General features: G+C 37.6%; 1 protein-coding gene across 1 annotated transcript in view; it reads left to right on the forward strand.

The window, feature by feature from the left end:
* Positions 1-2968: 2968 nt before the first annotated feature.
* LOC100699483 (neuronal acetylcholine receptor subunit alpha-7) overlaps positions 2969-12684 on the forward strand; it is a 38683-nt gene continuing 28967 nt past the window's right edge. Inside the window, exons 1-2 of the mRNA XM_005470018.3 lie at positions 2969-3411; positions 11351-11490. Coding sequence (XP_005470075.1) covers positions 3342-3411; positions 11351-11490 — 210 coding nt within the window. The 5' untranslated portion in view covers positions 2969-3341. The remainder of the gene's footprint in view (positions 3412-11350; positions 11491-12684) is intronic.

The following is a 12684-nucleotide window of genomic DNA, read 5'->3' on the forward strand; positions in this document are numbered from 1 at the left end:
GTCACTTTAAGAAGTAATTATGACATTTTTTACCGGGTACATAAGATATAACAAAACATTTTTCTAATCCTGGATGGAAATGATTTTTTTGTTTATTAAGATGCAATTTAAAAAACTGAGAAAACAACATTGGGACCACTGGTACTTTTTAAGCCAATATGTTGATTTTGTTACGGAACAGTTGTATAAATAAACTCGGTGAACCAGCCTTTGAGGTAAATATCCAGACTTTTAGCTGCTAAAGCTATAAGACACATACAGGACTGTATTCAGTATGTGTTGTGTCTGCGGTGCAACCTGATTATTTACAGTGCAATGCATTTTAAAGAAACAGAATAGCACACAAACAGGAGCAGAGTACCAGTAACAAACCCTCCAGGCTCAGCCAAAAGGACCTGTGTTTAATTTGAGTTGATGGCACTCATCACATATGCACAGAACTGTGTCCAGATTGAAGCCTGAGGGAGACAGAAAGAGAAGATGGGGAGGCATGGGAAGAAGGGAATTTTTTTACACTGTGGATAAGACAATCCAGTGAGAGAGTGTGGTAGATAGTGAGACCAAGAGAAATGCTGCAGGCTCTCTCGTAATGGTCTGAGGATATCACTGTATCTGATGTTCACATTCAGTGCTTCAAGAGTACAAAACAGAGACAAGCGGAAGCAGAGAGGAAGAAGAAAGAGACTGCAGTTTGTTTAGGAAAAAAAGACAACATCACGCTTAAAGAGGAATTGAGTGGGAATAGAAGATTAGCAGAGGGAAAAAGAATGAAAAAACTGGAGGACATGAGGGTGGGTGAAAGGGTGACTAAGAAGAAAAGAATAGGAAAGAAAGAACCATAATATAGTGAACGCAGGGGTGGCATAAATGACTAAGCTAATTCATGTGGAAACCAATCATATGTGCATCACACCAAACTAAACAACAACTTGAAAGGTCTCTATACAGGGTGGCGATGCTGCACGCAAGCTACAACACAAAGTGCATGCACATGCAACCCACCACAACAGTCGTGGCATGCAAGGTGTGCTGCCTGTGTGCCCTGAAGATGTTATTCTCCCTACTGACAGCACCACACTGAAGCTCAGGCAAATGTCTTGTTAGAAGTAATTATGTGATGGAATATGCTTTAACAATTGGCCACATGCACCAGACTTACCTCACTGGACAGCTGCCATGCTGATTAAAGACATAACCAGTGGTGCATGCTAAAATGAAACTGTGTTCATCTAACCTAATTCATCATCTGCACCACTGCTGCAAAGACATGCTCATAACTCAATATAGCAACATATTGCATGGATGATGTTCTTGGTATAAAATGTTCGTCAGTGACTAACACCAAAATTATCATTATTATTTTTAAATTAACATTGATTGGTAAAACAGGGAGAACCTTATTTTTCCAATCTAAAAAAAGAGTAATGTGGAAGAAGGTACAATTGAGAGACCTAACACTGACACTTACTAGAACGAAATCCAAATGAACAGTGAACAATGGAAGCCAAGTAACTTTTGGTAGGTGCTGAGACACCTTTTTAAAGAAGGTCTTAAAGACTCAGCATGGCTCCATGTGTGGAGGAGTTAACAGGATCTACAGACTAGAATCATCCAAAAATATGCTGTAATTGATGTGTAATAACCTGGAAAAAAGAATGGAATAAATTTTTTGGTCCCTGTCCTTCTTCATGGAGTCCATGATTTTGCACGAGTACAGTAGCCTAGAACATACATCAAGAATTACTCTACAGAGGGTGGTTTATGGTGGTTTTAGTGACCAAAGATCCTCCTCAAAGCTTGGAGTACAAGTCTAAGATGATTTTCAGGTGGTTGCAGTCTAAAACCTAACCCTCAGATGGCATCATTCATTGTACCTTCAAACAATGCTAACAAGTCTGAAATTGTCGGTAATGATTTCAAAGAATATACAGAGTAAGTCATAAGGGAACAAAAGCCACATGATTCCACATGATCTGTGCCATGTAAAAATGTCTGTTTTACTGTGAAATTCAATTTTCAAAAGGTTTCTGGGTTTTCATTCATGTACACAAGTTTGTAGTCTTATTATTTTTAATGCATCAAAGCTCAAAGTCAACTTTAGGCTGCCTCTCATTACCTTTATTTCCAACTCAAATTTCACTGTCTTCTTTTTGTCATTTCACAGATTACTTCAAAGGGGTCCCTCAGACATGTGTTGTATTGTGATGTAGAACGCCATGTTAATATGACCTTGCACCTACTTGTGCTATGAGAGACAATTTGAGACCTGTGACAATGGTGTAGACATGGCCATTTGGAGCTCAGTAGAACTTTATGGGTACAGATATATAGACTGAATCACATTGAGAGATTGCTACATAGCTAGAAAGATAAATATTACACTTAAAGCTTAAAGCATTTAAAGCTGTTTATTTGGCATTTATTTGGTAACACTCTATAAACAAAAGTATTACACAGTAAAGAACTATATTAGCAAGAATCTCACCATTATATTAGAATATTCAAGTTTGCCCCTTCCATGAAATACGCACAGTAATAAAAAAAAAAAAAAGCAGCAACATAGGTGCAATCTAAAAGTATTACTTTCTCAGTGGCAGGTTCCTGGCAAAGGAGCGTTTCGAGAAGAAATAAGGAGGAGCTGTAGGAAGTGTGACAAAAGGAGAAGATTTGGCTCTCTGCTCAATATGTGCTGTTTTTTATACTTGTTTATTTGTTTCTCAGTTGTTTTAGATCCCTATGGCCTACAGGAGGAGATCTCTTATTACACTGGGTGTGAAATCACGCTGAGCCGCTTAGTCAATCAATTAAAAATAAAATAAAAAGTGTGTAAAAAGTTTTTTTAAAAGTTGGGTGGGGGCGTGCTGTCCTCTGCTGGAAATGTGTGCATGTTGAGATTATGCGTTCATCGGTTCCTTAGTCATCATCCATAAAGAAGATGAGGATGAGCCTGAAATGACTGGAGGGGACAAACCTTGACGAAGTATTGCGCAGCAGCAGCTAGCAGACAGGTGGCTGTCATCATCACCGCACGCACATTCGACCGGAAACGCGCGGAGGTCAGGCTCGAGACATTTGATATAAAAATACGCGTGAGTGCAGCAGAAAGAGTGCAAGAGAGCTGAATTCGATGTGACTTTTGAACAGACCCAAACGCAAAAAGACACGTTGGGTGTGTGCGTGCGTACCCGCGCGTCTCCTCCAGCATCCGACAAGGGGAAAGAGAGAGAGAGTGAGAGAGAAACAGAGCGAGAGAGAGCAGCACCAGCAGTCTGACAAAGCTGCACTCCCTCAAAGTTTGACATCTCCAGCGGCTACAGAAAGAGTTGTGCTCCGCCGCGGCCATGGAGCCTCGGAAACGCACTGGTTTTGTACTGGTTGGAGTTTACCTGTGGGCAACATTCTGCTGTCAAGGTGGGTCACTGGAGCCTTCAGTCTGTATTCTGTATGCGTGCGTGAAAAGATGCCCAAAAAGACAGAGAGAGGAGAAATGCAGGTTGACACGTTTCTGATATATTTCTGTGATTTTCGTGACATCTTCAAACATGTTTTTCAGAAAAATGAGAGCTGCTTTTAAGACAGACTTCGGATTAGTTCGGATGTTTATTGGTCATGAGATCTGTATCCAGTGTGTTAAAAAAAAGCCATGCACACGAGTTGTACGTACTGTAGACACTTTTGTATAAAAAAAAATGCTTGATTATAATGTTAAGTCAGCGGGGTAATGTCAGTCGTGTGGCTATATATTTGCGGTATATTATTATATGCGCAAAGAGTGAACCCCTAAAGATTGCCACGGTTAAAAGTGCTGTATTACTGGATTTCCATGCTTGCAGCGCATGGCTCAGTGGCTGCATGTGTCTGTGCGTACACGATAGTGAGTGAACCTTCTTTAACAGAGTGGCGACAGCTGGCCCACAATAAGGAGGGCGTCCCGGCGGTGATGCACGAATTTCATGGGGCCATTCATCCCTTCAGTGTAATCTGCAGTTAAAGGATTGTTAAATGCGTGACTACAGTGGAACTGAGCAAGAGAACCCTCAGACGAGGTTAAATGTCTATGTCTGAATCCCTCGTTATATTCTGTCTTTGTGCAGTAGTCTTTTTTGTTTTGCTGCTACTGAGAGGGTGGGGAGGTGGAGGGGGTGTTGAACAGCCAGTTTCAAAGAGTAATTTCTTTATTTCTTCACGTGTGTTTTTGTTTTTAATTGGTCCAAGATTAATTTCCCAACATGGTAGGAGTTCAAGTAAAGAGGGTGCTGTGTGCTTATGTGTCCTCTCAGCTTCTCCCAACAGGTTGCTTGCAGCTCTAAGAAGTCTATATTGCTATTACAAAAGCAGGTAAACACGCGTTCTGTATAATAAAATGGCTGGAGGAGGGGTATTTTCTGCAGAATGTTCAAGAGCAGTTTCTAAGAGACAAGTGTGAAGTTAAATGTTGTTCACAAGATGAGTCTGTGAATCTTCAAGGAAAATGTCTCGAGTGTAGTGCATCAAACCCTTTTCATTACTCAATGAATTAAGAGATTTGTCTTCTGAGCCCTACAATGCTGCACAAAGCATTGGTCATAATTCATAAGACACCTTTTGAAGAGGGATTTAAGCTGTCCTGAAATGAAAAGATGCTTATTCATTGATGCTGGCACTGATTCACCAATAAATGAGCATCACTGAGTTGTTTTCTTTTCTTAATAATGTGCATTTCTACCAGCAACATTGAGTCACACAGTCCTTTCAGATCATACAGTAGTTACTCTCAGTATAGTCTGTAAAATATGGCCTGGATCTAGTCCTTTCATAGCTCACTGAACATGATTATTTGCAGTGGACTTGCCATAAAATTTAAGCTGCTAATGAGACAGTGTAGCATGATTGCTTATTACTCTGAAAAAATTATGTATACACCCTGAATGTGTAGCCATTTTTGTTGTTGTGTTTGAGCAACAACATTTAGGTGTATGCAGCTGATACAGAGTCAGCCATGATGAAAAAACAGTTCAAAGGACAATTTCTCTTTGAATAGTTAGATATAAATGATTAAGACTGAAAACAAAACTGGAATGACTCATGGGTCTGTGTTCAGAGTGACTCAGACAAATGTACATGGCCCCTAAAAACTGAGTATTTGTCTGAAGCTGCAGTAGCAATTATGTTTTTGTTAATAATTAAACATTACTCAAGTGTAGGGGATGCTTTCAGTTAGTTGGCTCTACTTGTTAATTTTGCAATTTGCAGTTTATTCTTTAGCCCACAACTTTCCTTTTTGAGTTGGGTTTTGCTACCCAACATTGGCTACTGCCATACCATACCATACCATACCATACCATACCATCTTTATTTATGAAACACTTTAAAACAACCACAGCTTACACAAAGTGCTGTACATTATAATAAACATACATAAGATATAAATAAAAAACTATTGAAAAGGTCAAAAAACTACTACTTCAGGTCTAGTATATCTACAGGATATAGCATCATCAGCAAACTTGTTTCTAGGTTGATTAGCACTGTTAGATAGATAAAAAAGACTGGTAGCTAGATGCTGACCATAGTGGAATAGTTAGCAGGTCATGAGACATTTCCCACTTGCTGGGGATCAGAATAGAAAGTAAACTGTTGGTGGTCACACACCACGCTGAATGAAAAGTGCTGGTCTTGGATGTTAACATTTAAATCCCTTAATAGCTTTATTTTGAAAGTTTGTCTGTTTTATTTACAGATTGTTACACCATCACCTAATAGCTAGAAATAAATTGATGCAGCTTTAAAGAACATTTCTTATAATAAATAATGCAGATTCAATGCGCAAATCAATGTTGCTTACAAGAAAAGAGCAAATACTAAACTTCCAAGAAGTGTGAGATAACTTGTTTTTGGAATTATTAAATTGTGTTTTTGTATTGACTAGAGCAATGGCAAAACCTCCTTAAAAACATATTTCCACTTCCCAGCAAAGTGACTTCATATGATATTCTCAAGGAAACTAAGTTGAAATGGACACAGTTGGGCTGTCTTTCTTGCTTTTCAGATTCTGGATATGTATTGATCTTTTGCAGATGTTTGCAAACCAGCTGCTTTAATGTGATTCGATTTTAAACTTGGCCAGCCTTCCTCGATGTTCAGACTCGCCAAGGCTAATCAATATTTAATTTGTCTTTGTGGTGTGGTATTGTCATGATATCTGTTCTTTAGTTGAATGGTATCTGCTTTCATGTAAATTCCTTCATATGTTTGCAGTTGTGATCCTAACTCTGTAGGAGTATTTAAGAGGAAAACTATAATAACACACACAGCAAAATGCACAATATTAATGTGAATTTCTACCATCAACACTGAAGTAAAATTAAATAAAACATCCAAAAAGGAAAAGCTGTTTGTGTTTGATCTACATATGTGTTATATGCTAGATATGAAGATATTTAGTTATACCAAAAATATGCTTCTGGGAAATAATAAAATCCGTGCATAAATTTTCTACTGACCCAGTTCATGGTTAAGTACGAGAGGCAGGGTACACCCTCATCAGGTAGCTAACACAGTAAAACAGAAAATATTCACCCTTGCATCTCCAGCCAATTCAGAATCACCAATTAACTCCAAACATGTCTTTGGACTGTTGGAGGAAGTTGCACAGGAACAGATACAAAGTCCATACAGAAAGGTCCTAGTCAGCCTGTGGATTTGAACCCAAGACCTTCTTGTTGTGAGGCAACACTGACCCAATAAAGTAAGTGCTCAGATACATTAGCAGGGAAGTGTAATATCAATACAACAGAATTAATTCTAAAGGTCCACAAATTCCACTCAAAGGGAAAAAAAACTTTTTTACTCACTGCTTAGTTTTTGTATTTACTTACTGTTTGGTTAGAAATATGCAGGAAAACTCTTTCACTTTCACAAAGTAACCACATTTAATTGTCTATTTTCTGGGTTACACAGAAGTGACAAGTAACACCCTATTTAATATGTGACTGGTCGCCTGACAAGAACTGACAGAAGAAAGAACAAAGATATATTGAATACAAACCTATTTGTACAATGCCAAAAGCAAATGTAATGTCTGATAATGTGGAAATGCAGTTTGGGAGCACAATTTTTAGAAGTCAGGGCTCAAAATGCGAGTGACAATTTTCTGGGCAGAGATCGTACCTCACAAGAAGGACCACTGATAGTTGTATGAGGCCCTTTATTCCACCAGCTATCAGCTTTTTAAACAAGGTTCAATTTTCCCTGTCGGTTGTTGTAAACACTGACAACAGATTGTTTTCATTGCAATCTCGCTGACGGTCACACTTAAAGTGGTACGATGGTCTTTTATTCATTGTCCTGTGAAATTCACATTTTACTACTCTGTGTAAACCAACCTAGCTTTTGCAGGCATTAAAGATTGACTCTCCTTTACTCAAGCCCGTCTTTGGCCTGCTGTCCTCAAGTGTCCCTTTTATTGCTGGAAGCCAAAAGCTGTTAGGGTTTCCCTTTGGCTGGCAAAAGCAATATGGTGTACAGTAAGATGGGAAACCCAGATAAGAATTTGCTTCAGGAAGTATAGTTTCATTTTTTTCCCCCAATATATTTTCCGCTTGTAAAACAAAGTTTTTAGTGTCATTTAAGGAGCCAAGAATATATGGTTTTCAGTTCAGTTATGGCAATTACAACTGTAAGATTTTGGACACAATAATAGAAATAGATTTTGGGGCAAACTTTAGGAAATGACATGCTGTACTTAATTGCTGGATTTCCACCTTATGGATGCAATATGTAGTATTGTGAAAAATAAATGCATGATTGCTAGAAATTAAAGGAACAAATGAAAATAATAGAAGCACCCCAAGGAAGACCAGTTTTACTGACGGCTGTGTTACTTTAAGCCTAATTTTAAGTACATGAAAATTATTAATGTCCAACATGCATCAGGTTTGTGTGTCACTGAGAGATTATGATTTGTTTTCTCTGTCAGGAAGAATGACAACAGTACAGATACCAGTATGTGTAGTATTTTAAAGGCAGCATACAACTTCAAGGATGAACCACATAAACAAAATTGCCTTTCTGTCTATTGCAATAGAATCCAGGCAATAAAAAAGAAACAAAATCTTTCCATTGCAGTTAACTACACTGTACTGGTATGTCCTGTGCATCTATATCATTGAGTTCAGAATTAATTCATTAAAACCGAAAAAGAGCTACAGTTGCAATCTGGGTGATGGAAGTATGATTTGACGATGGAAAACTGGGGCAGAATCCTGTATGTCAGTGGCAGGCTCTGAGGGTAAGATGAATATTTTGAGGATGTAGCTATTTGTGTAAAAAAAAAAAAAATTGAGGATAGGACCACCCACAGAGCATAAGAAATTATTTCCCTCCCTTTTGCTTTTAAAAGCAAAACTAACCTAAAATATTTATTATTTTAAGTTAATATTCTTACCAATGTGTTTTTGACTTTTTTGGACTGTATTTTTGGATTTATCGTGATAATAAAAGTAAACATCAAATACAAAAATGTAATTCTGTAAAGATATAAAAAACAACATATTTAAAGAAGTATGAAGTTACCACAGAGAAAAATCAACAACATGACTTTTTTGAATCTTCAGCTAAAGCTTTGTAGTAGTTCAGGGAGGTTAATATACAACATAGACGTTTTACACTCCTTGAAAACTACTGCCTTTTAATTCTCCCTATATTAAGAATGAACATAAGGCTTTAATGAGATTTGCATGCTGCAGCAACACTAGAAAGAGTGTAAACAGTACTAGATTACAATAATTAACACTATGTACAACATCAAGCATTTCTAAGATCTTACTATAGTTTTTACTGTTTGTGCAGTCGTGTATTTGAAGAAAAAGGACAACAAAGAGGCATTTCATAACTTAAAGTGAGCATTATTTGTATTTTAGTCAACCAGTCAGCCTAGTAATCTCTAGTGTGTTCTGGAGAGATTAGATCTCTATTACATGACTGAAACACATCACCTAGAAGGTGCCTGGGAGGCATCCTGGTCCGATGGTCAAACCACCTTAAATGGCTCCTTTTGATGTGGAGGAGTAGCAGCTCTACCAAACTCTCCACCCTCAGCTGTGCCTAGAAATTCTGTCCATAAATATTATGAACAGAATTGGTGATAAAGGGCAGACCAGCAGGCACTGAGAACAAGATTTATTGCTGCTGCCATTTATTCTGCAGATATCATGTTTGCAGGATGCCCATTCCTTGAAGGAGAAGCAACAGTCCTAAATGTTCTAAATTTGTAGATGGCATGCAGCTATTACCATTTCATTATTTTTCTGAAGTCTGCTTTCTTAAGTATGCTGTACAATAACACATTGCAAGTATTTACCACAAACACATATGCATGATTAATTGTGCAGTAATATTTCTGTCTAATTGTGAAGGTTTATAGCAAGACAGATTTCATTAATTGCCATGTTGACACCCATTTAGACATGTATATTATTTGTAGTGGCTCTTTGACAGGTCTCTTTACTGTTCAGCTTGTTTTTTTCTTGGCTCACTTCATTTTACTGACTCTCAACACTTTTGCTGGCTGCCACTTTCAGTCATTATGCAGATTTCCTGTCACCCCAAGATTTAGGAGTGACCCATCACTCGCCAATACCCTCACTCACAAATGCACAGCTAGATGCCTTTGTTTATTTTTGCCTCATTAGCTAATTAGTCATTCACTCAGTCATTGTCGGTGCACTCACGTCTTGGCTGTCACTTGGTAATTGCTGGAATATGCTAAGACAACATCTAATTTGGACATGGATCACTGGGGAGATGCAGACTGAGACCTTTTCAGTTGTGACTGAAAATGACACTGAAGTAGAGAAGTTTAGAAAATTATCTAATGTCATCCTTTAATGAGAGAAGCTGCTGCTCAAGGTTTTGGGGAACTCAATGCAGAGAGACTGTGAGAGATATGCAACCCAGGAATCTGAAAATAAAATATATGAAGTCCATATATTCTTCCACCAATAACTCAAAAGAGCCAATCAGAGGCTTTAAAATAGCTGAAATTGGAAACATAAGCCAGTGTTGTTGTTCTGGAGAAGAAAGTATACACTTGATGTTCACACCTGTGTTGCGCACACATTTCTACATGTTACCATAGGAAGAACATAGTCAGGATTTTCATTGTATGTTTTATCCATAATGTGTACTTGCATGGCATTTATTCAAATGCTATGGTAGGAGACCAAAACAGTAATCATATTGGTACTCTGTATACTTTATGTCATTGTGACATAATCCAAAGTCACCAAATATTATTACAGATTATTCATCAGATTTTTATGTCTTGGTGTTCACTGAACCTAAAGTTATGGCTCTCTTCCATTCGTTTTACCAGAGCCTTGATTGTGTAAATTCCCCCTTGTTCTATATTTATATCAGTTGCTGTCTTTTTCAAAAGCAACACTGCAAGAAATTATAGCACAAAATATTCACATATTCTAAATAATACAGCTGAACTGTGAGATTCAGATTAAAAATTATAACAAGCATATAATAATGTTCAACACAGGTTTACTTCAGTTTAAGCTTTGACTGTAAAAACCAGACTTTTGTCTGGTTAGACTAACAGATACACACTTAGGGCTGTGCAACCACCAGAGTCACACTTGAACACAAAAACTGTTCGAAATGTGGACTCAACAGTTGTGTGACATGACAACTCCATCGATTTGACCCATCCATCATCACTCTCCTTACCCTGCCTGCTGTGAAAGGGTCTTAACAGCAATACGGTTAAAGTCACTGCTTTGACCGTCACTCAGAGTAATTATATTTCAAATTATGACAGCAGCACTGATAAAAAAGAATTTTAGCATTGTGGATGTGCTATACCCTTGTGACTGCCTGGGCTTGCTTTTGCTTGAGGGACTTTGCTGTAATACTTGTAATTGTTCAGTGTAAACCTCTTGATGAGGCATAATGAATACAGGAGAGAAAAAAGGGACACACGGTCAACACAATTAAAGTTCAATGATTTAATGTGCTCATCACATTCACCACAGTGCGACTTAATCAGTATTTATTGCAGGATTTGACACTGCATGAACAATGTTGGTTATAACTGCAATAACAGTGCTGATTAGATTTAATATGGGTGGAGTAACTGGTTGATTGTTTTACAAAGCTACTGGATTGAGTGGGTCTTTGTTAAAAAAAAGAAAAAGGATGTGCACAGCAGAATATAAATTGATCAGTTCCTTCCACCATTGGTCCTATGGTTTTCTTTGTTAGTTCGTTTTCCTCTCTCACCATAGGGCAAATCAGTACAGGTTAGAAAGTGAGTGACTATCTTGCTTCATTTTGATTATAATTCTCAATTTATTCCCTGCAGTTTGTCATGGTGGAGTGTACCAGAGAAAGCTGTATCGTGATCTGATGGTAAACTACAATCGACTTGAGAGACCAGTCCAAAACGACTCTGCACCCATTGTGGTCGAACTCGGCCTCACTTTGCTACAGATTATTGATGTGGTGAGTCTGTATGTGTTTTGTGAAGTGCAGAGAATGTCTGAAGACAGTTGAAAGATGTGTGTGGAATTAGTTTTGGAGATCAACACAGAGGATGAGGGTTTTTTTTAAGACAAGTTGTACAGCAGCACACTGCCTGCAACTAACACTCATCTCGCAGCCAGTTGCACATAGAGGCCACTACTGTTAGTCCAGTCTGAGAGGATGATTACTTTTACTGAAAACAAGCTCGAGGTTTATTGCCTACCCTAATAACAGGATTACAAAAAGGTGTTGGACTTCTAATAATGGTTCTTATCTCTTATTAGAATCAGAATACTTCATTAATCCCAGTCCAAATAATGAAAAATAAAAGAATGGGGGAAAAAAACATTGGTGATAGCAATAGTCTGCATGCAGGTTGGTGCACATGTGCTAAATATTTATCCCAAAAGATTGATTATGTGAATCTTTTCCAACTTACACTTGAAAATGAAGCAATAGCACTCCTTGATTAAATAAAAAACACTATTTTCCCACATTTTCTCATCTATTTGTCACTTTCTTTCCATACCTCCCTTGCCCAGCGTCATATGTTTTTTGGGCTTATAATGCTGTCTTACTTTGTGAAACTTGATGCATGTTTTTTAGGCTTTTTTATATTGAAGGTATTGCATCTTTCTTTATGCATCTTTTATACTTCTTTAAAACTCTGAAGTTGAACTTAAAACTATTATTCCACCAGTGTCAAACCCAGTCAAGGGGGAAAAATTAAAGATTGACATGGTGAACATGTTAACCATATCCTAACCAAAGGCACTATAGTGTGCCTCTATAGATATTCTTGTAGAAGGTTTTCAAAGTAAAAGTTATCTACAGTGTCAAACACTGATTCCTGCCAGTTTTCAGTTTGTTATTACTGAAAAGAAAAACAACAACAAAGATCAAATATTGTAAGATATTTTAATTTCTTCTTCAACTATTTTCTCTTTACAGAACTCTACTCTTCTATGCTATGCTAACTTGCTGCTTATATTTGTCACCAGAAATAGGAGAAATAACCTCTAAAACAGAGGTTAGAAGGTTTCATAATGGTGACTCAGCCTAAGAATATATCATTACTTGACAATTTTTAAAATTGTTTTGTCACCTCAAACACTTATTACCCCAAAGCATCATTATATTAAATTAGAGCTGATTAACAATGTCATCATGTTT

The sequence above is a fragment of the Oreochromis niloticus genome, linkage group LG6, assembly GCF_001858045.2.
Source record: "Oreochromis niloticus isolate F11D_XX linkage group LG6, O_niloticus_UMD_NMBU, whole genome shotgun sequence".
Taxonomy (NCBI): Eukaryota; Metazoa; Chordata; class Actinopteri; order Cichliformes; family Cichlidae; genus Oreochromis; species Oreochromis niloticus.